The 22262-nt window shown below is 51.5% G+C and overlaps 6 protein-coding genes and 1 non-coding gene across 7 annotated transcripts; 4 read left to right on the top strand and 3 right to left on the bottom strand.

Moving 5' to 3' along the window:
- Window positions 1-1037: 1037 nt before the first annotated feature.
- On the bottom strand, window positions 1038-2717 carry BP01DRAFT_355755 (arabinogalactan endo-1,4-beta-galactosidase). Its single transcript, XM_025574772.1, has 2 exons — window positions 1897-2717; window positions 1038-1820 (listed from the first exon to the last, which is right to left on the bottom strand). The coding sequence occupies exons 1-2, from the start codon at window positions 2218-2220 to the stop codon at window positions 1092-1094; spliced, it is 1053 nt and encodes a 350-aa protein (XP_025432096.1). The 5' UTR covers window positions 2221-2717; the 3' UTR covers window positions 1038-1091.
- A 900-nt stretch (window positions 2718-3617) lies between these two features.
- On the bottom strand, window positions 3618-7335 carry BP01DRAFT_294423 (putative serine/threonine protein kinase; the record flags this gene model as incomplete). Its single annotated transcript, XM_025571771.1, has 2 exons — window positions 3618-6537; window positions 6632-7335. The coding sequence occupies 2 exons, from the start codon at window positions 7333-7335 to the stop codon at window positions 3618-3620; spliced, it is 3624 nt and encodes a 1207-aa protein (XP_025432095.1).
- A 5221-nt stretch (window positions 7336-12556) lies between these two features.
- Window positions 12557-13406, top strand: BP01DRAFT_23115 (uncharacterized protein). The gene is made up of 2 exons (XM_025571207.1): window positions 12557-12784; window positions 12848-13406. Exons 1-2 carry the CDS (start codon window positions 12742-12744, stop codon window positions 13270-13272), a joined length of 468 nt encoding a protein of 155 aa, XP_025432094.1. The 5' UTR covers window positions 12557-12741; the 3' UTR covers window positions 13273-13406.
- On the top strand, window positions 12981-13051 carry BP01DRAFT_t125. The gene has a single exon. It is a non-coding gene; the product is annotated as a tRNA-His (tRNA).
- A 1702-nt stretch (window positions 13407-15108) lies between the features above and the next one.
- Window positions 15109-15989, top strand: BP01DRAFT_397329 (uncharacterized protein; the record flags this gene model as incomplete). Its single annotated transcript, XM_025578502.1, has 6 exons — window positions 15109-15127; window positions 15173-15257; window positions 15318-15415; window positions 15447-15477; window positions 15528-15561; window positions 15606-15989. 6 exons carry the CDS (start codon window positions 15109-15111, stop codon window positions 15837-15839), a joined length of 501 nt encoding a protein of 166 aa, XP_025432093.1. The 3' UTR covers window positions 15840-15989.
- Window positions 15990-16649: 660 nt separating this feature from the next.
- On the top strand, window positions 16650-19631 carry BP01DRAFT_294412 (uncharacterized protein; the record flags this gene model as incomplete). The annotated part of the gene is made up of 3 exons (XM_025571769.1): window positions 16650-18689; window positions 18756-19403; window positions 19458-19631. 3 exons carry the CDS (start codon window positions 16650-16652, stop codon window positions 19629-19631), a joined length of 2862 nt encoding a protein of 953 aa, XP_025432092.1.
- A 774-nt stretch (window positions 19632-20405) lies between these two features.
- Window positions 20406-21781, bottom strand: BP01DRAFT_294358 (bifunctional chorismate synthase/riboflavin reductase [NAD(P)H] ARO2; the record flags this gene model as incomplete). Its single annotated transcript, XM_025571767.1, has 3 exons — window positions 20406-21244; window positions 21309-21670; window positions 21747-21781. 3 exons carry the CDS (start codon window positions 21779-21781, stop codon window positions 20406-20408), a joined length of 1236 nt encoding a protein of 411 aa, XP_025432091.1.
- Between the last annotated feature and the right edge of the window lie 481 nt (window positions 21782-22262).

Here is a 22262-nt window from a genome sequence, read left to right as displayed (position 1 = left end):
CTGTCGAAACGCCAGCCAGCAGAAGTAGATAGATGGTAGACAGGAGAATATGCACCCAGCGCAAGGGAGGGGGCGGTAGAGAAGGAAGGAGAGTTTCAGTTGATAACTTTGATGCAGTGGGAACTACTCCGTGCTCGTTACTCCATACTCGTTACTTTGGTACTGGTAACAAACAGCCTGGATGCCTGACTGGGCGACGACAGGCACGTGTCAGTCATTCCTGCGTGACGCCGGCAAGGCAGATTTCGAGGATCAGCAGAAGTACTCCGTAATCACAGTACATCACAAGGCGACTATGTAACTAACTGGTAGTAACTAAGGTACCTATTTAGTCGTCTCTTCCTTATCACTCTCCGTACCTACAATTCTATCTCTTCAGCGCTATCGTGGGGCATTTAAGGCTGCAACCGCCATGCCCAGAAAGCCTCCAGAGTCTTCTTTTTCCCCCCACCCCAAAAAAGAACAAGCATCTCATCAAATCATCGATGGCCTCGTATTTCTCCTTACTGTGCGAACAGACAAACCAATCAGTGACAAGACCAATTTCATTCAAACTTACCAGACACGGCCAAGCAACTCAGCCTCAGCTCCATTCAGGATTCTTTTTTCAAAAAGAAAAAAGAAGACAGCTCCGGCTAGCGTCACGCCAGGAATCTAACTTCCCGGCAGAGTCACAAATAATGATTGTTTAATTAGCCTTATCCTGGTCAAGCTCCTGGCCGTAGGAATAGGTATAGGCTTCGAGTTGCCAGAACAAAGACAAAGGCCCTTACCCAAGGAATTGCCGCAACCTCAAGTTGGCGGCGCTGCGGACAAGCATTGGGTCACGTTTGCACAGCCTCCCACACGTGTAGAGAGAGAGAGAGAGAGAGAGAGAGAAAGGATAAAAATAAGAAGCTTACAGAGCAGAATACCACAGTGATGCAGGTTTCTTGCTTCGAATTCACTATGAATACTTCTGGTCACAGCCCTAGTTAAGTTACCCGGCGGTAAGTACAATCTCAGTCGTTCGCATTGAAACTAGCTTACTGCCAATCCGCATCAATACCCTGGTTTAGATTCCTATCCTACACAAGCAACAATCCCGCCTCTCAAAGCTCACCGAGAGTATCAATGCTCGCATAGACTTCGTCCGTGGACGTATCCACCATCAGATTATCATCGCAGCTCGACCCCAACCCAGCATTGGTGATCCACGCCGGCTCCCAGTAGTACACTCCCAACCCATCGGTAGTGGCCTCTACCACAGCTGCCAGTTTCTCGAGGTATTGCTGCTGACCTGCGACCGAGAAGGGAATTGAGCTCAGATCGGAGGGGAATGAGTACTCAGGGTTCGGGCACGAGACTGGCCAGTTCGTCTCCACCACCACAACCGGCTTGCTATAGGTCGATTGCAGGTTCGCCAGACTGGTCGTCAGGGCCGCTAGAGTTGCGGATGCGCTGTAGAACGGGTAGTAGGAAACACCAAAGTAGTCGAAGTCCGTGGACAATAGCTCGCCCGTAGCCAAGACGGTCTTGTAGAAGTAACTTTGCTGATCCCAGCTCCAGCCATCATCCAGGTGGATCATGATTTTGGGTGTTGTCGCCAAACTGGAGTCCTTGACTCCCCAAGCGCCGGAGTGCAGCAATGCACCAATGTTTGAGTAGCTGCTCGTCTCGCCCAGAGGCCAGAGAAGACCAGCGCGGATTTCGTTGCCGATCGAGATGATCTCGATGTCAATGTCGTTCTCCGCAAAGGTGTTGCATACCTCAAGAGTGTAATTGTATAGTTGCCACTTTAGAGTGTCGAGGTCGGTGGTGGACCACCCGGAAGGTGTTGTCTATTATTATCCCAGACACAGTCAGCTTAGACTTCCCCTTGACCCGACCACCAGCTTTCGAACGGATTCAACTCACCTGAGCGCTAGGATCCGCCCATGTATCGCTCAGATGAAGATCCAAATAGATACTCATGCCAGCCGCCTTGACTCGCTTGGCCAGCTCCAAGTTGTAATCCAGATCGTAGATGCCGTCACTAGGATTTACCCACACCCGCTGGCGAATGGAATTGATGCCCGCATCGGCGAGAATTGTTTCGAGCGCTTGGGTTTGGCCGTTGAGGTTCTTGTAGCTATAGCCCTCGTCCTCCAGCATCAGAAGGGAAGAGATGTCTGCACCGCGATAAGTGAGCGCAGCGTGGGACAGAAGGGGCAGCGCCGCCAGCAGCAGAGGAACGAACATGGCGAAAGAGCTGGGTGGGAGATTCAGTTTGGCAGACTTTCAGACAGAAACATGAGCAAGAAGGCCGCCCACGCGAAGTATTATATAAAGCTCCAAAGGGCAGGATGGGCAGATGGCAATCATGGCCGTTGCCGACGGCCAGCCCGGACACGGAGCATAAACCTGTGAAGAACCAAGTCTGCGCATCTTAGCGTACCCCAGGCTTGTCAGGTTCTCCACGGTTTAATTTATCCTAACCCAAGCATGACGCCGGGGTACAGTAGCTCGAGCTGCCAGGGTCAAATGGGATTCGAGGAGACTCAGAACGGGCAGAGTCATTGGTGGAGGAATAGAATGAGTGGCTGGTGGGAAACACCGGTGGCACGCCGATGGCCTCATCATGTCTTGGGCGGGGATTATCATGGAAGAAGACCCAAAATAGATCATGATAATCTCGCTTAACAAAAGGGGGGATGAAGCGCGTGACACCTGATGAAGAACTGACAGCTGCCAGCTGCCAGTTGCGCGATCCGCAGGCAGTGTGGAGCAATGGAGCAACGGAGCAATAGTCCTCGGCCTCGGCCTCGGCTTGGACTGGTACTTTTTCCGTCATGGAGCGGCAGGATCAAGCCACCGCTCTTGGCTCGTTTCATCCTCCGTTTTCCCTTGAGACATCAACCCGAAACTTCTCGCACAGCAGTTTATATTGGGAGGTAGATTGGCTCGCTCCTCGATCATCCCGCATCATCATTATCAGCAGCAGCAGCATCATATCAATAAGTCATGTCAACACGTCGCGGTTTGCGCGCAGAAATAGTCACTGAAGAAACAAGGGTAAAGAATCAGAGTAGAAGGAAATGCCACAACAAAAAGTCGGGTGCAATGTGTGTATCCTGATCCCGCGTCCCAAGTCAATCATTACATACAGAAAATCCCAGACCCCAACCCAATGCAGTAAGCAAACCGGAGATATACCTATAGAGGCACAGAAAACCGACAAAGCGACTCTGCCCCATGCCCCCTGGCAGAAGCTAAATGTGAAACCCAGACCCAGGATGATCATGCCGCCCATGCAATTATATGTACAAGCAATGTAATCATACTCGAAAACATACGAAATCCATGAAGAGAGATTCCCATGGACCAGAGAAAGATGCAATGAGCCTGGAGAGGCAAAGAAACAAGAAGACGAAGAGGGGCAGAGAAAAGCTTCCACCCTAGGTGGGAAAGAAGACGGAAATGATATACATGTAAGAATATGCAATCCCCGACAGAAAAGCTGGTGAAGTCGAACGAGGCGCGGACCCTGATGCTCACCATCGGTGGACGGGCCGGCGACATCGAATAATAATCAATTCGACAAAAGAAATTCCTGCTCCGCAAACCTCTAAAATGGCAGGGTTCGAAATCAACGTCGACTATGACTTAGAATGTCCGGGCCGAATGATAGGTTTCTGGGGCGTGGTTCTCTTCTTGCCAATCACGAGACCTTCGTCTTCAGAGTCCCCTTCGGACTCCTCCTCGTCGTCACAGTAATACCGGGACTCATCGTCCTCGTTGGAGCGTGAGAGGTTAAGCGGTGGGGCTTTCACGGTGTCATCAGTACGAAGTATTGAGGGTATTTTAGTTGCGGTTTCACAATCTCTGTCCCTGGCACCACCCTCTCCTGAGATGGAAGACGCCCCGGAGACCACAGATGGAATGCTTGCATGAGAGGTTCTCTGAGACATTCCGCTGGTATATTCGTCAACTGAGGACGAAGAGATAGTAGCAGCCGAAGGTGGCGAGGTCGTTAAGCAGGGTTCGCCGGAAATGAAATGTTCTACAGAGGGACCGGTAGCCTGGGTGTAAATCTCGTAGGGCGGGACCAATGTATCGTGATCCGATCCAAGTGAGCCACGTGTGTGTGCATGATCGATGTCGAAGTTCGACTCAATCCCGCTCCTTCTCTTCCGTAGCAAGGCTTCTCGAGTGAGCTGGAAGGGCTCGGAGTGTTTACCGGGAAGCTGATGAGAGCGGTTGCGCCGATGTCCGGGGGACGTAGAAAATGAATAATCATGTGGAATCGAGAGTAAATCTTCATTGGAACGGAGAGCAGGATGTTGCATGTGTCCGACCGCGGAAGTAACACTGATAGCCAAACTTGGCTCGGAGTGGCGATCACTTTCCAATGCTGTTGTCTCGCCGGAAACAGACCGATCGGAGCGCCAGTCATGGGGCTGAAGCCCCCGTGCTAGCCGACGGCTTGCGCCGCCAAATAGCCCGCCTAGATTGGTGGTTCCTGAATGTTCTACACGGACGGGCGTGCCTGTCCGTTGAGGTATAGGTGAATTGCGACGATCGGCCGGCTTGACAGTCTTTGCAGACTCGGCCGTGGACAAAGTCGAGGCCGCGCGCTCCGGGGGGTCAGGGCGCACGGTCCGTTCATGTGAGGGTGTGAACTCGGACTGAACGAAGTACGAGGTCTGCTCATCCCGACCAACGGGACTTGCAGTGACACTCTGTGAAAGGGGGTGTTCCCCATCCCTGAACGAACGAATTGAACGCGAAAGATCCTCATCGCCCCTGAGACTGAGGCGGCGACCCTCCCAAAGAGACTTGGCGGAAGAGGAGTCAGCAGAGTTATTACTAGGAGTACGCTTGCGACTATCCTTCTCTTTCGAGCGTCCAGTGAGGAAATGAGACCATTTTGCAACATTGGAGCGTACCCTCTGGAAAAGGGGTACTTTGCTGACAGCCGTCGTGACTTCCTCGTTTGATACTTCGATTTTCTTGCCCTTGCTTTGATAGCCCGGGTCAGTCTCTTCTACCCAAGCTCGGGGGTTGGGAAGGCCGTAGAGAATCCAAGGATGGTGCTTGATCTCTTTCACAGTGATCCGTTTCACCGGATCCTTGGTCAGCAACCGTTTAAGGAGATCATAGAGCTCATCATCAATGTCTTCATACACTAACTCATGCTCCATTCGCTTGCTGTCGTCGTCGAAACGCGGCCACTGGCTGGCGGCATCGGGATCTTCCTCGACCGGCTTCAAGCGCTTCCGGGGTATGAACACTTCTTTTTTCACAATAGTCTGAAACATACTATACTCGTCGTCTGAAACAAAGGGTAGGCGTCCGAAAATCATGCCATAAAGGGTGACACCAAGCGACCAGACATCGATAGCACCAGTGATCCGGGGAGCACTGCCAAGACTGTCTACGAAATCGTCGCCTGTGTAGCACAATTCCGGTGCATAAAAGGCGGGTGTCCCGACGGTCTTGGATAATTCCCGTGCGTCGTCTAATTCGGTCGCATCCGTCTCTTCAATATGTTCTTCATCCTCGTCTCGGATGGGTCGACCAAGGTAAGATACCCCGAAGTCGGAAATCTTGACTCGATAATTGCTGGTGACCAGTAAATTTGCTGGTTTGATATCTCGGTGGATAATACCTTGAAAGTGCAAATATTCCAACCCCAAGAGCGAATCTCGAAACGCATTGCGCGCCTCGGCAAATGTTAGACATGGCACATAGGACATATCGTCATCGTCACTGAACCACTCAGGCTCTGATGGTGCATAACCGAAGCTGCTTGATGCGGTGCTGAATCTTCTGTCGAATGAGTAATCTGCATAAGCGCCATACATACTGCCTTCCACTGCGGCCAAGGCTGCTTCGGGGCCTGATGCATACGAATGACATGGGGAGGACTGATGTTCGTCGTGGCTCATCAGAGATCGACTCGGTATGCGAGTCACACCAGGCTCTGCGTCTTGCTCTTCATCGGATTCTGCACCGTGCTCCAAACTCCAGGCCGGTATGGGAGCCTCCTGCGCAAAAGCCGCCTGGGCTTCGAGCCGTTCGCGTGCCTTCTCGCGTTGGCGGCGGAGGTGCCGGGCGGTTTTGACATACTGTTGACTTTCCTCCATGAAAGAGGGGGTCTCGGGAATGCCAGCCTTCTCGCGCTCCAATCGGCGCTTATCAACGTGCACAATTTCCCGCAAACCCCGTTTGCGCCAGATAATTTCACCATTTTCCACATACTCGAGGACTATGTATACTTTCTGGCGATTGGGGTCGTCGATAACTTCCAGCAGACTGACCACGTTTGGATGACGAGCTTTCTTGAGAATGGCGACTTCCTTTTTTACCTTGTCTTCGGGATTGCCCAGCTTGCCCAATCGACGACGCTTGGAGTATCGTTGAACAATCTTGATGGCAACTTTTTGTCGAGTCGTCACATGGCGACCTAATTTCACTTTTCCATGCTCTCCGCGTCCAAGCTCCTCAAGTATTTCGTATTGGTTGATCAGCTTGTTGCCAGTGATCAGATCTCGGTCTACCTCCGCTGTATGAGTCCTACTCGATTGGTCAATGGCAGACTCTTCATCAAGACAAGACGAATGCTTGGGAAACGACAACTCGTATGGGCTAGAAAAATAGCAAGACTTACTCTTTTGGTGGTTGAAGATGGGTAGGATGAAGGTATGGGCTACTCATCCGACCTTCATCATCCGATGCGATTGGAGGTGTTGAGCGAGGGCTACGCACAGAGAATAGCCCAGGGCTAGAGATGGGGGTATTGCCCGCGGTGCGCGCGGCACGTGCTGGTGGAAATCGAGAAGCGGCCTCGATCCGAGACGGATATGAACTGCGGGTGCGCAAGAAGGGAGGTTGATACGTGGGATGGACTTGTGATTGCAGCACAGCGTATGATTGGTCGGGGTAGACAGGATAGTCTCCGGATGGAATATCCGACTGGCCCAGTTGCACCATTTTGCGTGTGATGGGATTTCGCCCAATTGCGCTGTGATCCGACCGAGCATCAACCACTATATCCTCATTGAGCGCCTGGAGCGAGCTGGAAGACGTTCGCGTGGATGGGGATCTCGAGGTACTTGACGAATGATAGAGATGAGGGAATGGGTGCCGAAGAGAGGGCTGTCCTTCTGCGATGTCTCCCGAAAGTGCAAGTTTGGCACTAGGGGGTCTAGTGATAGCTTGTCGGACGTCTACATCCGTGGATGTTGGGGAGGAGCTCAAACCCTCATTCGATTTGTTGGACAGGCGTCGGAGAGTGTTGTCCAATGTTTGACCATTCCGGGCGACCAGATTCACCAATTCCTCCGGCCCGGATATCGAAGGGGGCCGGTCCATCTTCATGTTTCGATTGTGAGAACCCTTTTTGAAATTCAATCGCGCATTCTTCTCCCTTTCGATTGCTGTATATTCAACTCTTACTCTCCGCCGTGAGCGGGGGGTTCGCTTTCGTTCCCGGTTCGATCTTTTCGCAAGACCTCTAATTCAGGGAGAGCTCGCGTAGAGCTCTAATGATGCGCCCGAGTGGGTCGGCATTACTTGCGAGACGAAGCGCGAAGGGGAGCAGTGGCAGCCATGTACGTCGAGCTGAGACAAAGTGCGCCAGGAACCCGTGTACCTGACACCGACGAGGACAGGGGCCGAGGACTCGCTGGGAGAAGAGTTTGCTGCAGCACCAGGATGCAGCCGATGAATGCGCCCAGAAGAAGTACGATAGGTCTGCAAGCTAGTCGGAGAGAACCTTCGAGTATAAACGCTGTTCGAGGAAAGGAATGCCTGAGTATAACAGTCGTAATGGCGACTGAGTAGTAGCGATAACAATCGAATATAAAATAAGACGTTAAAATTTTCCGGTATGAACGTGCAGATCGAAAGAAAAAAAATTATACTAGTTGAGAGGATTAGATTAAAAAGTGGGCTCTTTGGGGGGAAAGGAGGGGTAATTTTGAGTATGATCGGTTGTTTGATATGAGGGCGAGGAGTGGCAAGAAATGAAAGATAAGTCGAAAATAGATAGAGTTGGTAAAGAGAAGAGATAGAAAAAGAAAGGAGGAAGAGAAGAGGAAGAATATGGGGTGGGAGGGAGGAGGAGGAGACGGGCGGGGGGAGGGGGATGGTAAGGGAAAGGAAGTAAGAGGAGGAGGAGGTTGTGGATGTTGGGTGGGAGAGTTGGGAGGATGATGAAGAAGGGCGGAGATGGGAAGAATGAATAGGGAATCGAGGTTGCGGGCGGTTCGGCGGGTACTAGAGAGTGGGCAAGGAAAGGAAAGGTCGGGTAAGGTATTAAGAAAATGGGATTACCAACTCGGTCGGGTGTAAGTACGATACATACGGGATAAAGTACACCGGCGGCCGAAGAATTGGAGGGAGGGGGAGGGGGAGATGGAATACGGAGTAGTCAGTCAGTCAGTCAATCCAGTCAGGTTCAGGTCAGGCAGGCTTTGATTTTGGGGAGGAGGAGGGGGGAGAGAAGAAGTACTGTAGGAGGTGGGGGAAAGAATGTGTGGGCAATAGAGGGGGGGAGGAGGATGTGGGCGAAGAGAGGATAGGTGTGGGAGTTAAAGAGTGGATTGATGGTTGATGATGATGATGATGATGATGGTGATGATGCTGAGATGCTGGTGATGATGGCGGTGGTGGTAGCAGTAGTAATTTAGAACTCCGTAGTAACTAGTGGTGGTGAGTAATGGTACTCTATGACTATGGCGGTAATGTACGGGTATACGGATCAATTACAACTTGACTATAAGGGTCATAATACTCCGTAATTATATTACTGTACTCACTGTAACTAATGTAGTAATAGTAGCAGCAGCGGCGGCAGCAGCAGCAGCAGCAACTGTTAGAAAGGAAAAAGAGAGAGAGAGAGAGATTGGGAAAAGAAAGTCTTTGAGTACTCCGTACTTCAAACTTAAAGAGACAAATTGAGTTGCTGCAATTTAGTCAGGCCCTAGTCGCAATGACGGCCGCTGCTGCTGCTGCTACTGCTGCTGCTTTGCCAACACCCACCATCAGCCACAGAGCAGATCCTTTTCTTGGATATCTCGCCCCTCAAGTCCATCCAATGTCTACATACTACATAGTACTTACTTTCATTGGAACCCTGGAATACCAATGGGTATACCGCATGGAGATTGCTCTGAAGTACGGATAGAGGGAATCTGGACCCTTCCGTAGATGTCTATTAACGTATTATCCGGTCAGTGGGGATACATGTCCACTAAAAAGGCAAGGATTGAATTGAGAGCTAGAGCAAAAAAAAATAACTACCGGGTACAGAGAAGAGAAATGACTATGACGACTGCGGACAATGACTCTGTCCCCATAGATGATAGCATTTAAGTATAATGGCGGGGACTAATATTCATTTCTCCTCTTTTGGTTGACCAGTGGATCAATCCTTCAATTCAATGATTTCAATCGACCAGACCACACCAGACCCCGGGCCACACCAGCCATTTCGGCCGACCATCCGGGTTTGCTTGGCATCGGTGATTGGTTTTGACATCCTTTCCAAGGTACTCCGTCGTCGAGACTCACTAGGCCCCGGAGGCGAAAATCAAAAGAAGCTAATAGTTACGGAGTATACATATTAGCCTGAAATGCTGGATTACATACTGTACTAGTGAGTTAACTACTATCTTCTTCATGAAAGGAAAAGGGTGTACTAGATACACTCCCAAATCCTGGGGATGAGTACTGAGAAAAACGAACAAGTTTACTAGAGACAAGGAAGGTAAAAGGGTGGGATGGGATCAACCAAATTAAGTGAAAGAATGGATGAGAGAGTAGGTAACTTTGTTGGTTTGTGACTTTGTAATAGATAACTACCTTTAGTCTATTCCCTAGGCTTGCGAACTTGCTTGATGGTGTTGCTGCTGCTGCTGCAAGTTGCAGTCAACTTAACTTAGGTACTAACTGAGTGGCGGCAGCGCCTTCTCTCTCTCCCCCGATCTCGCTTTTACCAAGCCACCCCATCCGCGGGCTCGACCATTACGTAGGGGACTTTTTCTCCGCTTTAGCAGCGTCAACGAGTCAATGGCGCTGTCTTCTTCCCGTAGCTCCTCTCCAGTCCGTACCTTCCTCCTGAGTCCTGCCTGCATTGTGCTATTGTCCACTGGGTAGTACTCCGTACGGAGATACGGAGTTCTCCGTACATGGTGAGTCGTCTTTTCCCCTTGAGAACCTTGAAAACCCAGGTCAATGCAAACAAGTAAAAACTATTCACATTGTAAGAGGAGCTGACTACCTAGCTTTTCCTAGCAAGCCCACCACTAGAGCTTGAACTCGCCAAATCTGTTAGTGTTCAAGAACTTGATCGGGATGGAAATCTTTAAATCTCATTGACACCTGTCAGTGTTTAGCCAAAAGTCTGCTAGACACCTACGCACTCTATTGTACCGTGGATCGTGTCAATAATTCTCGCCGCTCGTTTAATTTTTCGTTGGCTGTCCTTATGCTCCTCCTGTATTATGTGAGTAGGCTCCTCGTGGGCTAGGATGGATCGATAATCGAAAGAAATACATTCCCCAAACTCTAGTGGTCTCTGTTGGGACTGTTCCTGGACAAGTTCACATTGATGGCGATTGGAATCTTGATCGGCCGTAGCAGACTCTCGCTCACTGGTCACACCTGGTATTGGCTTGATGCCTGGCATTCGGCTGCTCCTGTGCTTACCACCAATAGGGGTCCAGAATACCCTCTTGGTTGGGGAGGTCTGTGTTCACCCGCCGCGAATCACTGGACGCAATACGCGACTTTACATTGAGGTAACTGAATTCATCCTAGGGTACGGAGTAGTTACAACTTGGATTAACCTAGCATCGACTGAATGCCACGATCGGTGTGGGGAGGGACTTAGAGTATACATAGGCAAGCCAGAGCCTTGCCAGTCACGGCACCTATATCTTCCTCTCTCGTTCATCCCGCGGCGGTAGTCGAGAGCTTTCATTTCTGGATCTGTCAGTCATAGATCAGCCAAGCTATTGCCAAACTCCCTGCAGCCATTCCAGTCATCATGGTCACGAGAATTCTAGGGGTTGTTGGTGGGGGTTTATACCACGTCTGGAAGTATCCAGCCCACCGTCACTGCATGAGTATCATGGTTCAATTCGATCTGGACATGTATGACATCTCTACCTCGAGGCGATTGATTCGTAATTTTCATGATTGTACCAGGTACTACGGAGACCGTGCCTACAGTGACCGACCGAGCCCTTAAAGCTCTGATTTGCTCATGCATAGCAGCCTAATTCACTTCACGAGTGGTGGCTGCTTTAGCGGCATGAAATCCGCCCCCAGTCCGTTTGTCGACCGTATAAAACAATTCCCTGTTGTGTTTAGCAACTCTCCTTGCCTCCAGGCATGGTCGATTTCCCCAGCTGATGGCACGATGCTTTTCCGCAGCCTACTACAATCGTTCCTTGGATCCGCAAGACTCCCCCCCCCCCCCCCCCCCCCCCCCCTACCGTCACAGGGAATATAAGTAGTTTCTACATGTATGTACACGTTACTGGGCTGGGGTTCTCTTTGTGCAGGCGGGTAGGCATGACTCCTAGCAAGTGACAGAACTTTGACTACGGTAGTTTTGTCTCAGAGTTACCTGGCATTGAATCATCTGGTGCTTCCCATTGGTTCTCGGCAGACAGTGCAGGTTTCCTGCATGTATGTACTGTCCTCCCTCCCAACGTCATCACATAGCCCGGAATGGCGATGCCATAAACCCTGATAACAACGGCCTCTTTCAATGTTATGACTACGGTCCAGTAGGCATCTAAAGTTGAGTCCCTGTGCATTGATATCGTGTGGGCAGCTTTGCACTGCACATCTAGATTTGCAGCCGCTTGCCCTCGATATGGACATAGACCTTCATATTGATCTCTGGATTGTTCGAATGGCCAGTTACCCATTCTGGCTGTGCTCATAGGGTGGTTTACGCGTATCCAACTGATCATTCTGGTTGGCATTGGATGCGGTGTCCGCATGAGCTCACAGTGTGCATCTCTCCTAATGCTCGCTGCTTTCCTTCCTATGTGGGCAATCTGTCGAGTGGCGGTCTTGCTCTGGATACGTTTATTGTGGATCCGCTGTCCTGGGCACGTAGAGAAGACTGACGCCTGTGACTACTCTATATATTTTTGAGGGTTGCAGATCCCTGGAACTATTGTTGGGGCTGGGTAGCTGCACCTGGGTTATATCCAGGTCCGGGAATCCGCTATGTACCTACCATTTTGTTGTTACTCGGTTGTCAGTAATTGTATCCCGTGGTTGTTGGCTTGCCAATTGTGTAGCTCGGTTGTTCGAGCTGTTTTGGGTCATTGGGGGGGGGTTAGCAGTGTTGCTCTTGTTTGTACTTCCTGTGTCGTCCTTCGCTCTTTGTCGAGCCGCTAGGTCGGGTCTCTTGTATGGGGCTCATAAGCCGATTGGGCGATAATGATCTGCACAACCCACGAAGTAATGTTTAGCATTGTGGTTATATGGCTGCATCTTCCGAGGCTCTATGTGGTCTTGTCATACACGTATTCAAATATTTGTTTCCAATGCCGCCTGTGTTTCTGGCTTTCGGGTTCAGTATCTTGGTCGGTGTGTTTGGCTCGGCAGGATATAGTGTCACCGGCTATGCAGGGGCCTTTCTTGTCTCCGTATTGCATGGTAGTGCTTTGTCTTGTGTATGGCCGGATGATTGTTGGAGTGTCTCACCGATATTCACTGTGAAGATACCATACTGCCAATATTTGATATATAATGCAGCAATCGAGACCAGAGATACCCGAACCTGAATTACAGGGTTAGCTATCAAATGTATCACCATGAAAGGATGATCTACATGAGCTGACTTAGAGTCTAACAGAACTCTTATGTGTGCTACTTTTTAGGTACGAAACATTATTGCCGATGATGGATGACAGGATGATTTCCCAGTTACTCAAATCATTTATTTTTAAATGTATATATATAAAACTACAAAAGGTCCCTCAGCAACAGGTGCTGTGGTCTAGTGGTATGACGTCACGTTGTGGCCGTGCCAGCCCCGGTTCGATTCCGGGCAGCGCCACTTCTTTTTCTTTTCTTTTTTTCCCTTCTTCTACTTCTCAATATTTTAGATACAACCGAGCTGTCGACAGGGGTTCGAACACTAAACAACCCGCGCGGACAACCCGACATCGGATTTCTGCCCTCAGTGAACCGTTCCCAAAGTCAGATCACCCGCTTCTTCTCATTTGGGCCTGTGATCTTGTGCACCACTGGCCTGCCCTGTTTCCTCGATGCAGGTAATCTTAGGACACAACAATATTCATCCACCAACCAATCTATCCCCTATGCGCCAACCTCTAGGCTGCAATGTCTTATATCCCAATTCGGGATCCTGCATAAACACTACTGCACCTGAGCAGTCCTCACTGATTGCCCCTCCTGCTACCAAGCTTTTCAGCGCAGTTCAATCCCCTCCAACAGATTGTACTGAGTACTTCCCTGTCATTGTGACTGTCATAACTGAGAGTACTCCGTACCTAATACCTACCGATCCATGTCCACTAGTCTATTACACTATCAATACATACGGTACATTCCCAACCTCTCTATAGAACCTACCCGTCACTCGCACACCAGCCACCACCTCCGCAAGCCAAGCGGACTGCGGGCTATCATCCATGGAAAAATGAACCCGTCCACCAGAATGCTCCGGTAGTCTGATACGATGTGCGCTAAGAGTTGGCCTAGCAGGCAAGATTGATACCGACAGCATAATGAGCCAGGGAATGAGGGAGACCCGAGCGCAGTCAACTGTCACATCATGTCAGATCAATCCTGCGCAACTCGATGATAGCGTGCCGAGCATTATTGCCCCTGCATACTGCCGGAATGGTCCTGCCACAGCCCAGGGTTCTGTGTCATGACCAATTATAAAGAAGCGAGGCACGAGTGGTCTTTGAATTCCTGCCACACGACACGGTTGGCGATTCGGAGGGACACCGGGCCTGGGATTCCCAGGCAGATGCAACTCTATATCAGCCACTACTACGAGCATCGGCGCCGGTGACCAATCTGTCAACGCCCCTGACTGAGCATGTACTGTACCGTCTAGCTACTTCATGCATCCCACCATTGTTCTCACTGCGCAGCATGGCACCTCCTCTCAACCGGTGGCATCACCATACCTCGAGCCACCACGGGCATCCGGCTTCAGCAGCCGAGAGAAGCATACAAGCAGGGACCAAGTTCATGATCTCGTGGGCGCGGACCTTCTCTCATCATGTCCTTCTCCCCTCCCCCCGACCCATTGTTACCGACTCGGAGGATGCCAAATGAAAGCGCAAAGACATGATAAATATGGCGATTTGCAGCCCAAACCGAAGATCACCGGGGCATCTCCGGTAGCACATTAAGGGTCTTAGACATCCAAGTGATAAATGACTCAGTCACCATTGGTCTGGCATTGCAAAGAAGCTCTATTATTTGACTGCAGGGCTTCCATGCTTGCATCCGCTCATACAGTGGCTTTCCCGTGGTCTCCGAGCGGTATAAGACGTATTACTGTCCGCATCACCCTACGCGGTCGTTCGCCACCTCTCAGGTCTCCGGGAAATTTCCGTTTGTTTGCCCTACCGTCCAAAAAGAAGGAATGCCTATCGGTGTCTGTTCATCGGAAAAAACCCAGGCAAGACTTGCACCTCGGAGGAGGATGAGATTGTCGCGGGTTAAGCAGACCAATTCTGCATCGGAGCATGGCCTGCGAAACACGCACCGTCCGCTTTACCGCCATTCACAAACGTCCAGCATAAACTCCTACATGGTAACTCCGAGATGACCATGATTCAGAAGGGAACGGAGTACGGAAGAGTGGCTGAACGGTTGCCACTGAGGTAAGCAAGCAGTATACGAGTAGACCCGTACGAATATCAGGCAGGCAGTCTTGTTGATGCTCCCAGCACAACCACATAGTTAGCATTGAAGGTATGAGTTAGTGCGACAGATGGGCCACGAGAAAAGTAGGCGCGACCAATAGCCCTTCTTTCCTTGCTCTCCTTATTCTTTGTCTTTTTTTTTTCCTGCGTCCATGACTGGGGCGCACTGACTCACATTGGTCGGGCAAATGTCAAGGGCGTTATAATGCTGGTATTTATTGAAGGTACGTGCCGTACTTAGATAAACGTACGTACTGTTTGCCCGTGAGCCCCGCCGGGCTATGATGATGACGAAGTGCACGAGGCCGATCCTTGCTCATTGAAGTTGGAAGCAAGGAGTCAGTCAGCCCTATGGTAGGTGGTACCTACCGGTATCTGCTAAACTAGTGCTGCTGTCTGTACTCCATAATTTAGTCTAACTACGGAGTCAGTGTACGGAGTATGCGATTATGCACACATCAACTCGAAGTCGAAGAAGGGTCTGGACTATTTGCTGCAGTTGGCAGGCCAACGTGTAGCTTGATTGGTTGTGATTATGCCCAGTGAATGCTGGCACGGGGGGAGTACCTACTGTGTAAGTACTAGGCTACATAAGTTAGTTACCTTACTTAGTTAACTGGGTAGAGGCTTAGTAAGCCATGCTCAGCATCTGCCATCAGTACGTAAGTACGGAGTAGTTAAGTTATCAACAACATTCTTCAGTCAGGCCAAACAGTACCCACAATTCGGGCCGCCAGAGATGAGCCCCCGTCCCTCTCGCCCGGTTTCACTTGCTGCTCCACCCAAGCCTGCAAAATGATTCTTTCTGTTCCTTCTCTCCTACTTGCAGTTGAGGCTAACGCACTACTCATGGCTAGATTGACGGAAATCCCTCCCTCGCGTCAATCACACCTGTCAATCGTAGATCTACACACGACCGTACACTGTACAAAGTAAGTATACTCCGGAGCAGTTCTTCTCGTCCACGTCGAGACCAATTACCACCTGAACCAATCACACCGAGAAACAAGGATAAGGAAAAAAGCTGAAAAGGACAAGGTACGTAACTTGTATGGTTCGAATGCTGCCCCTCTGCCCCTCCTCCATCCACATCGCCTCACCCAACCCATAGAATGGTCAGATGAATGGCCAGGATCCATGATGCAGCCTCTAGGTTGCCAGTGCAACCGCCCGTGTTGACGGCGCAATTGCTCTCCCCCCAGCCCCTCAATATTTCCCGATGGGTCCAGAAGAAACTCATACTACAGCGCCCGGAGTACACATGACGATTGCATTAATCAATGCAATGGTCCAATCTCGAGTCGGACCCGATCGGCTGCGATTGCGATGGTGGTGCTCGCTGATGGAATCCAAATCTAAATCCGCCACCTCGTCCTCCTGGTCATCTTCTCTCTCTTGAGTGCACACCATTACACTGCACATAATCGACGGCTCCCTCTCCTTCTCAATCTTTCTCTCTCTAATATACCTCATTTTTAAAGCATTTGCTCGGTGTTAGAAGTCGACCCCCACCCCACCCCACCAAACAGCCTCTGGCGATTCCACTCGGTTCCGTCCAGTTTGACGATCCCTCGCCCATGTCGGCTCGTCTGGCCTCCAGTCGTGCCTTTGCCAGATCGTGCTAACGGGCTAACCGTTGCACTAGTTAGATGCATAGCGCTCGGTCTCAGATCAGCCCTGCTCTTGACCTCGTCTCAAGTCCTCTATTACACACACATGGATGAATGTTTTCCACAAGGACATGGAATGCGCAGACCTGTTAGCGCCCATGCGGTGCTGACGTTGTTGCTAGGCATCGTTTTACTCGGCGCTGATCCGGCCTCTGCCCTGATCCCATATGCTCCAGCGCAGCTGCTCTACAGCCTCGACCATAATAGCTCTTTTGCTTACCTGTTGCATTCGACGGGTTCCAGCCAGAATATCACCACTGAATTCCGGTCGCTGAACATATCAGGAGTTGTCGATGCCGCGAATCCGCCTTATTCAACCCTAACAAGCTCATTGCCCTTCCAAGATTATGAAAATGGCTCGGCCTATGTACCTTCCATTGACTCTTCTGGTAATATCAGGGTATTCACGGGTGACTGCCGGAAGACTCCGGATCAAGGCGCGTTGTGGCAGTTCATCGCCAAAGCGAACGACTCCATTGGCAATGGTACGTGGGAGCAATTGAAAGTAGATAGCTCTAGCGCTGAATCCGATGCTGCTATCTACGGACCTAACTTCCTCTCCGCGGGCTTCGCATATGCGTCCACCAATACTTCCAACAGTTCTGTGTATGCATTCGGCGGCATGTGCCCGTTCACGAATGCCACAAATCAGACCTGGATGGCCGCTGCGAACTATTCCCAGTCGATGATCGTTCTTGACCCTCGTAGTGTCGGGGATGCCAACTCTTATGAAGCCTCCTCCACAGGCGACCGAGCCCCTCCTATTGCGGAGGCGGGGTTTACGATCACACCCCTGCAGGCCTCCTATGCATACTCCTCTACCGGCGAGTCGCGCAAGCAGCAAGACTTCCTTCTGATTGGAGGCCAAACTCGAGATGCTTTTATCAACATGTCACAGCTTGCCGTGTTCTCACTTCCGCAAAATAGCTGGAGCTTTGTGAATGTAATGACTGCATCTACCACTCTCAAGACTGAACTTGCCGTTCGAGAAGCCGAACCCGTGGAGCCGAGATCAGGCCACACGGCAGTGCTGTCCCCGGACGGTAGCAAAGTCATTGTTTACGGAGGCTGGGTAGGGAACACGAGTGTCGCAGCTCGACCACAGCTAGCTATCCTGGAGCTTGGGACCGACTACGAGGGATGGACCTGGAGAATACCGTCGACGACAGTGCCCGAGGTAACCGAAGAAGCGGCAGGGATGTATGGCCATGGTGCCACAATGCTTCCTGGAGGAGTAATGATGATTGCAGGGGGACAGTACATCCCCATGCCTTTTTCAAAAAGCTTTTCTACGCGGTCGAAACAAATTTCGCAAGTCTACTTGTATAATATCACCTCGGGAGAATGGGTGTCCTCTTATGAGAACCCGTACTCGCCAGCAATCGGCGCAAGTGCCACTAGCACCTCAGGATCGCGAACGAAGACTGGACTCGGCATTGGACTCGGTATAGGCATTCCTGCTGTAATGGGCCTAGCAATTCTCCTTTTTTCCTACACCCGCAGGCGTCACAAGCGTCGTTCGCGAGATCAAAAGTTGCGCAATCTGGCTCTGGGAGCCGAAAGAGCTCACTTTTGGGGCGGCGAGGAGCAATTCATGGCGAGCAGCATGCGTAGGCCGTGTTCGGGGGATATGGAAGAGATAGCCGACTGGAAGAGCAAGCGTGGATCCGTGCAGTCATCTATTTGGCGCGATAAGGGAGGAGAGACAATCGCAGAAAGTACTGGCCTGCTCGGGGAAGCATCAAGTCCTACCAAGCCTATTCCCTCTGGTCCCAATGCGAGATTGTATCGGCCTCCCACCCAATACAGCGAGTTTCGCCGGAGTGATGCCACCGGTGAGATCCATCCAATCGATGAGCGAGAGGAGGATGAGGCCAAGAACGCCGGAACGATCATGATGCAGGAGACATATGACCACCCAAGAGGATCGGCCTTTCTACCATCCCTGGGCGTCAACGTTGGCTACTCGGCTGTTCCTCTGGTACCGCCTGAATTTATCGCAGGCGTTGGCCTCGTTCAAGAGGACGGCCGCGCCTCTTCAGATAAGGATGGACGGACTTCATCCAATCTATCCGAATCATCGTCCGCGTCTGCAAATTCCATCTTGCAAGCCCGCGTCCTCGGTCTCCCGATTACTACCTCGAACAATCAATTGATCAGCGGCCGCCAAATACTTGTGAAGTCCGCTGGAGCAGCTTCCGCCCACAGCAGTGGTGGCGCCAGCAGCAGTAACATCAGCACCCGAGATGGTCCTCGAAGCCGACCTAACAGCATGGCACTTTCCTTCGTCGAGCAATGTTATACCTCCGATTCTTACTCGACGGCGCAAACCTCAGTGTCTCAACGTCAGTCGGAAGGCGAACATCTTCTCCAAACTCAACCTCACTGGGACGAGCTCACTTCCCCTCTTGCTCAAGCCCTCGAGCTCTTCCCTATGCCTGGCGGCAAACCCACCGCCTTGCCCACTGTAATCAGGCCCCGGACCTCCGACTGGATTGGCAACAATGTCCGCCGGGTCCTCTCCCTCACCCGGCGCCGACCATCCACAGCAGATTTCGCCGAACACCCGAACGCTTTCACCTCAATCGCCTCCGGCATCGACATTAACCTCGATCAAAGAAGCACTGTCGTCGGCAACGGTAGCAGCCGTCCATTCCAGGCATCTCCGTGTCCTTCCGGCTACGGAAATGCGCAGATCCCGCGTCGTTCTGTAAGCGCCTCTGCCGAATTGTTTCGTCGAAAGCAAGGGGCACGGGACTGGGGAGCCGGAAATAGAAGCTCGATTGCCCGCCCTGCTTGGCGTGACGACTCAGGTCTCGACGGCGAGCTTGTCGGATTGTATTCCGATGGCCATCGGCGCTATGTTGATGTAAGTGGCGAAGAGGATGGGGATGATGACTGGGATGTTGAGGGTGCGGCCGAGGGCCGGCGGGTGCAGGTAACATTCACAGTACCGAAGGAGAAGCTGCGAGTTGTCAACGCCACGGCTGGCGAACTGGATGCAGCATCGGAGAGGTCCGTCAGTGGAGGGATTCATCGGAGGATCAGCGGGATTTAATGCTTGGATGTATGAGCATTGAAGCGGTGCGACCTTGCTTCTTCTCTCCCTCACAGCGTGTTACCCGCCAACCTTAGGCCGTCGGTACCGGCAATGGCTACTTGCTAGCCCAGCTCAGGTCGCGAAAACATTCCTTACAGGTCTCACTTGGTACTTTGTTCCTGAGCTGGACATACGATAATTATGTTTCAAGATACGACGTGATGGATGTTCTTTGCATTTTAGGGCCATGTGATTGATTGCTTTTCGAGATAAGGGGCTTTTTCGGCATGTTACACGTACAGCTTTATTCCATGAGCCATGAGTGAAAAACCCACGGGAATGCGACCATTTCAAGCATACAAACCAGGTCTCACTGGGCTTCGACTAGGTATACAAGTGATGGTTAGTGAGCTGCCGCCGGAGGTCTGATCCGGCCGCTCAAAATGAGGAGCGATGGGCACGACATTGAGCAGCACGTGGCCATATGCTCCATTTGCATATGGAAATCACGGAGATGCCGCTCTTCCACCCAAAGAAAGAGGAAAGGAACGTGATTGTTCTCGAGAATGAAATGGCATAATACCGCTATAGTCTAATGTTCATAAACAACGTCTGGACACGAGCACGAAGGAACTTATAGATATAAGGGACAGGGTAGTGTTAAAACCACCATTTTAGAACAATGTAAAGAAACAACTCATCCCAAAGTCCCCTACCGGAAGTATAGATGAAATCATCAAAGGAAAAAGGTCTGATATTAGATTTTGATAGAGCATGGAGGAGATACCTTGTTTAATTAGCACCGCTCAGAGTAGGACGGGTGGGGATGGTGCTGGGTAGGGGGGGCAGAAGGCTCTTGGCGCTCTCACGAGCGTACTGAGCCATGAGGGCGTCCATGATGACCAAGGCGGACATTGCCTCAACGATGGGGACGGCGCGTGGGGTGACACAGGGGTCGTGGCGGCCCTTGGCCTCGAGAACACCTTCCTCGAAGGCATAAGTGGCGGTGGTCTGGGCCTGGCCGATGGTGGCCGGGGGCTTGAAGGCAACGCGGAAGTAGATGTCGGCGCCGTTGGAGATGCCACCCTGGATACCGCCGGAATTATTGGTCTTGGTGGTGAGACGCTGTTTGGTCGAGGTGTTGGAGCCCAACTGAGAAGCCACGTCGGAGACAACGAAAGGGTCGTTGTGAATCGAGCCCGGAACCTCACAGCCGCCGAAGCCAGAGCCGATCTCAAAACCCTTAGTGGCGGGGATGCTGAGCATCGCGTGGGCGATCTTGGCCTCGAGCTTGTCGAAACAAGGCTCGCCAAGACCGACAGGCACGTTGCGGATCACGCAGGTGACGGTGCCGCCGATGCTGTCATGGTTGTCCCGGAAATGCTCGATCACCTTGGTCATGCGGGCGGCGGCATCGGCATCAGGACAGCGGGTGGGCACGAAGGAGTCGACGGTCTTGCGGTCGATGGTCTTGATCAGGTTCAGGAACTCGGGCTGGGTGCAGGGGGTGGGGTGTTCGGGGGTTGGGGGAAACAAGTGTTCGTTGCCGACGGAGGAGACGAATGCGACAATCTCGACACCATGCGATAGACGAAGGTACTTTTCGGCAATGGCTCCGGCAGCGACACGGCCTATTTGATCCTCGTCTTAGTATGTCTCGCACCACTCGCCTGTCGCAGAGGCATGGTCACCCACCGATCGTCTCACGGGCACTGCTACGGCCACCACCACTGCTGGCCTTAACACCATACTTCTCCAGGTAGGTGAAGTCGGCGTGACTGGGACGCGGGTAGAGGTCCATTGTGCTACCGCCATAATCCTTGGGCCTCTGGTCCTCGTTGCGCACCATCATACCGATCGGAGTACCCAGGGTGACACCGAATTCTGTACCTGACTGGATCTCAACGCGGTCCTTCTCGTTCCGTGGGGTCGTAAGAGCGCTCTGGCCGGGGCGTCTCCGAGTCATCTGCGGTTGGATGTCATCCTCAGTGAGCTCCATTCCGGGTGGGCAGCCATCGACGATGCAGCCGACAGAGCGGCAGTGCGATTCACCATAACTGCGGGGAAAGAAATGAAACAATTAGCATGACCATGGACTACCATACGAAGCCGAATAGCAAAGCAAACACCTACGTGGTGACACGGAAGTATTCACCCCAGGTCGACATGGTGGGCTGATGTGATGCGATGCGATGTCGGCGACGAGATTTCTTCCGCTGGAGGGGAGGGATGTATCGGAGGTAAAATAAAAAAAGTGGAGAAGGTAAAGGGGAAGAAGAGGGATAGAAAAATTGAGTCAATTGACAACTTTTAGAGAGAAAGCGAAGGGAGACAATAAGCGGGGAGGATGGTGAGAGAAAGAGAATTCGAGGGAAGTGAGTGAGAGAGAAAGTGGAGGAAGAAGAAGAAGAATGAAGAATGACTGATTCATGAACGATCGCGAGATCGTCCTTGGAGTTTGGTGGGTTTGGAGGGGCATTTCCGTACCGTACGCTTCCCGCCCTTGTTTTCTGCCGTGCTTTCGCTTAATCAGGTATAGTCCCCCGGAGATCGGCTGCCTCTTTACTCGATTTATTCCGCGGATTCCGTTCCTCAAGGTTCCTCGTGTTATGATCTGTAAGTATGAAACTCTTACCGCCCTGCTCTCCG

The sequence above is a fragment of the Aspergillus saccharolyticus genome (assembly GCF_003184585.1).
Source record: "Aspergillus saccharolyticus JOP 1030-1 unplaced genomic scaffold BP01scaffold_11, whole genome shotgun sequence".
Lineage (NCBI taxonomy): Eukaryota > Fungi > Ascomycota > Eurotiomycetes > Eurotiales > Aspergillaceae > Aspergillus > Aspergillus saccharolyticus.
Note: the sequence above shows the minus strand (reverse complement) of the source record. Positions and strands in the feature narration are given on the sequence as shown.

Coding starts and splice junctions, on each gene's coding strand:
- BP01DRAFT_355755 (XM_025574772.1), bottom strand. CDS start 2,220: ATGTTCGTTCCTCTGCTGCTGGCGGCGCTGCCCCTTCTGTCCCACGCT. Junction 1,821..1,896: donor GGGCGGATCCTAGCGCTCAG/GTGAGTTGAATC, acceptor GGATAATAATAG/ACAACACCTTCCGGGTGGTC.
- BP01DRAFT_23115 (XM_025571207.1), top strand. CDS start 12,742: ATGCAGCAATCGAGACCAGAGATACCCGAACCTGAATTACAGG. Junction 12,785..12,847: donor ACCCGAACCTGAATTACAGG/GTTAGCTATCAA, acceptor AGAGTCTAACAG/AACTCTTATGTGTGCTACTT.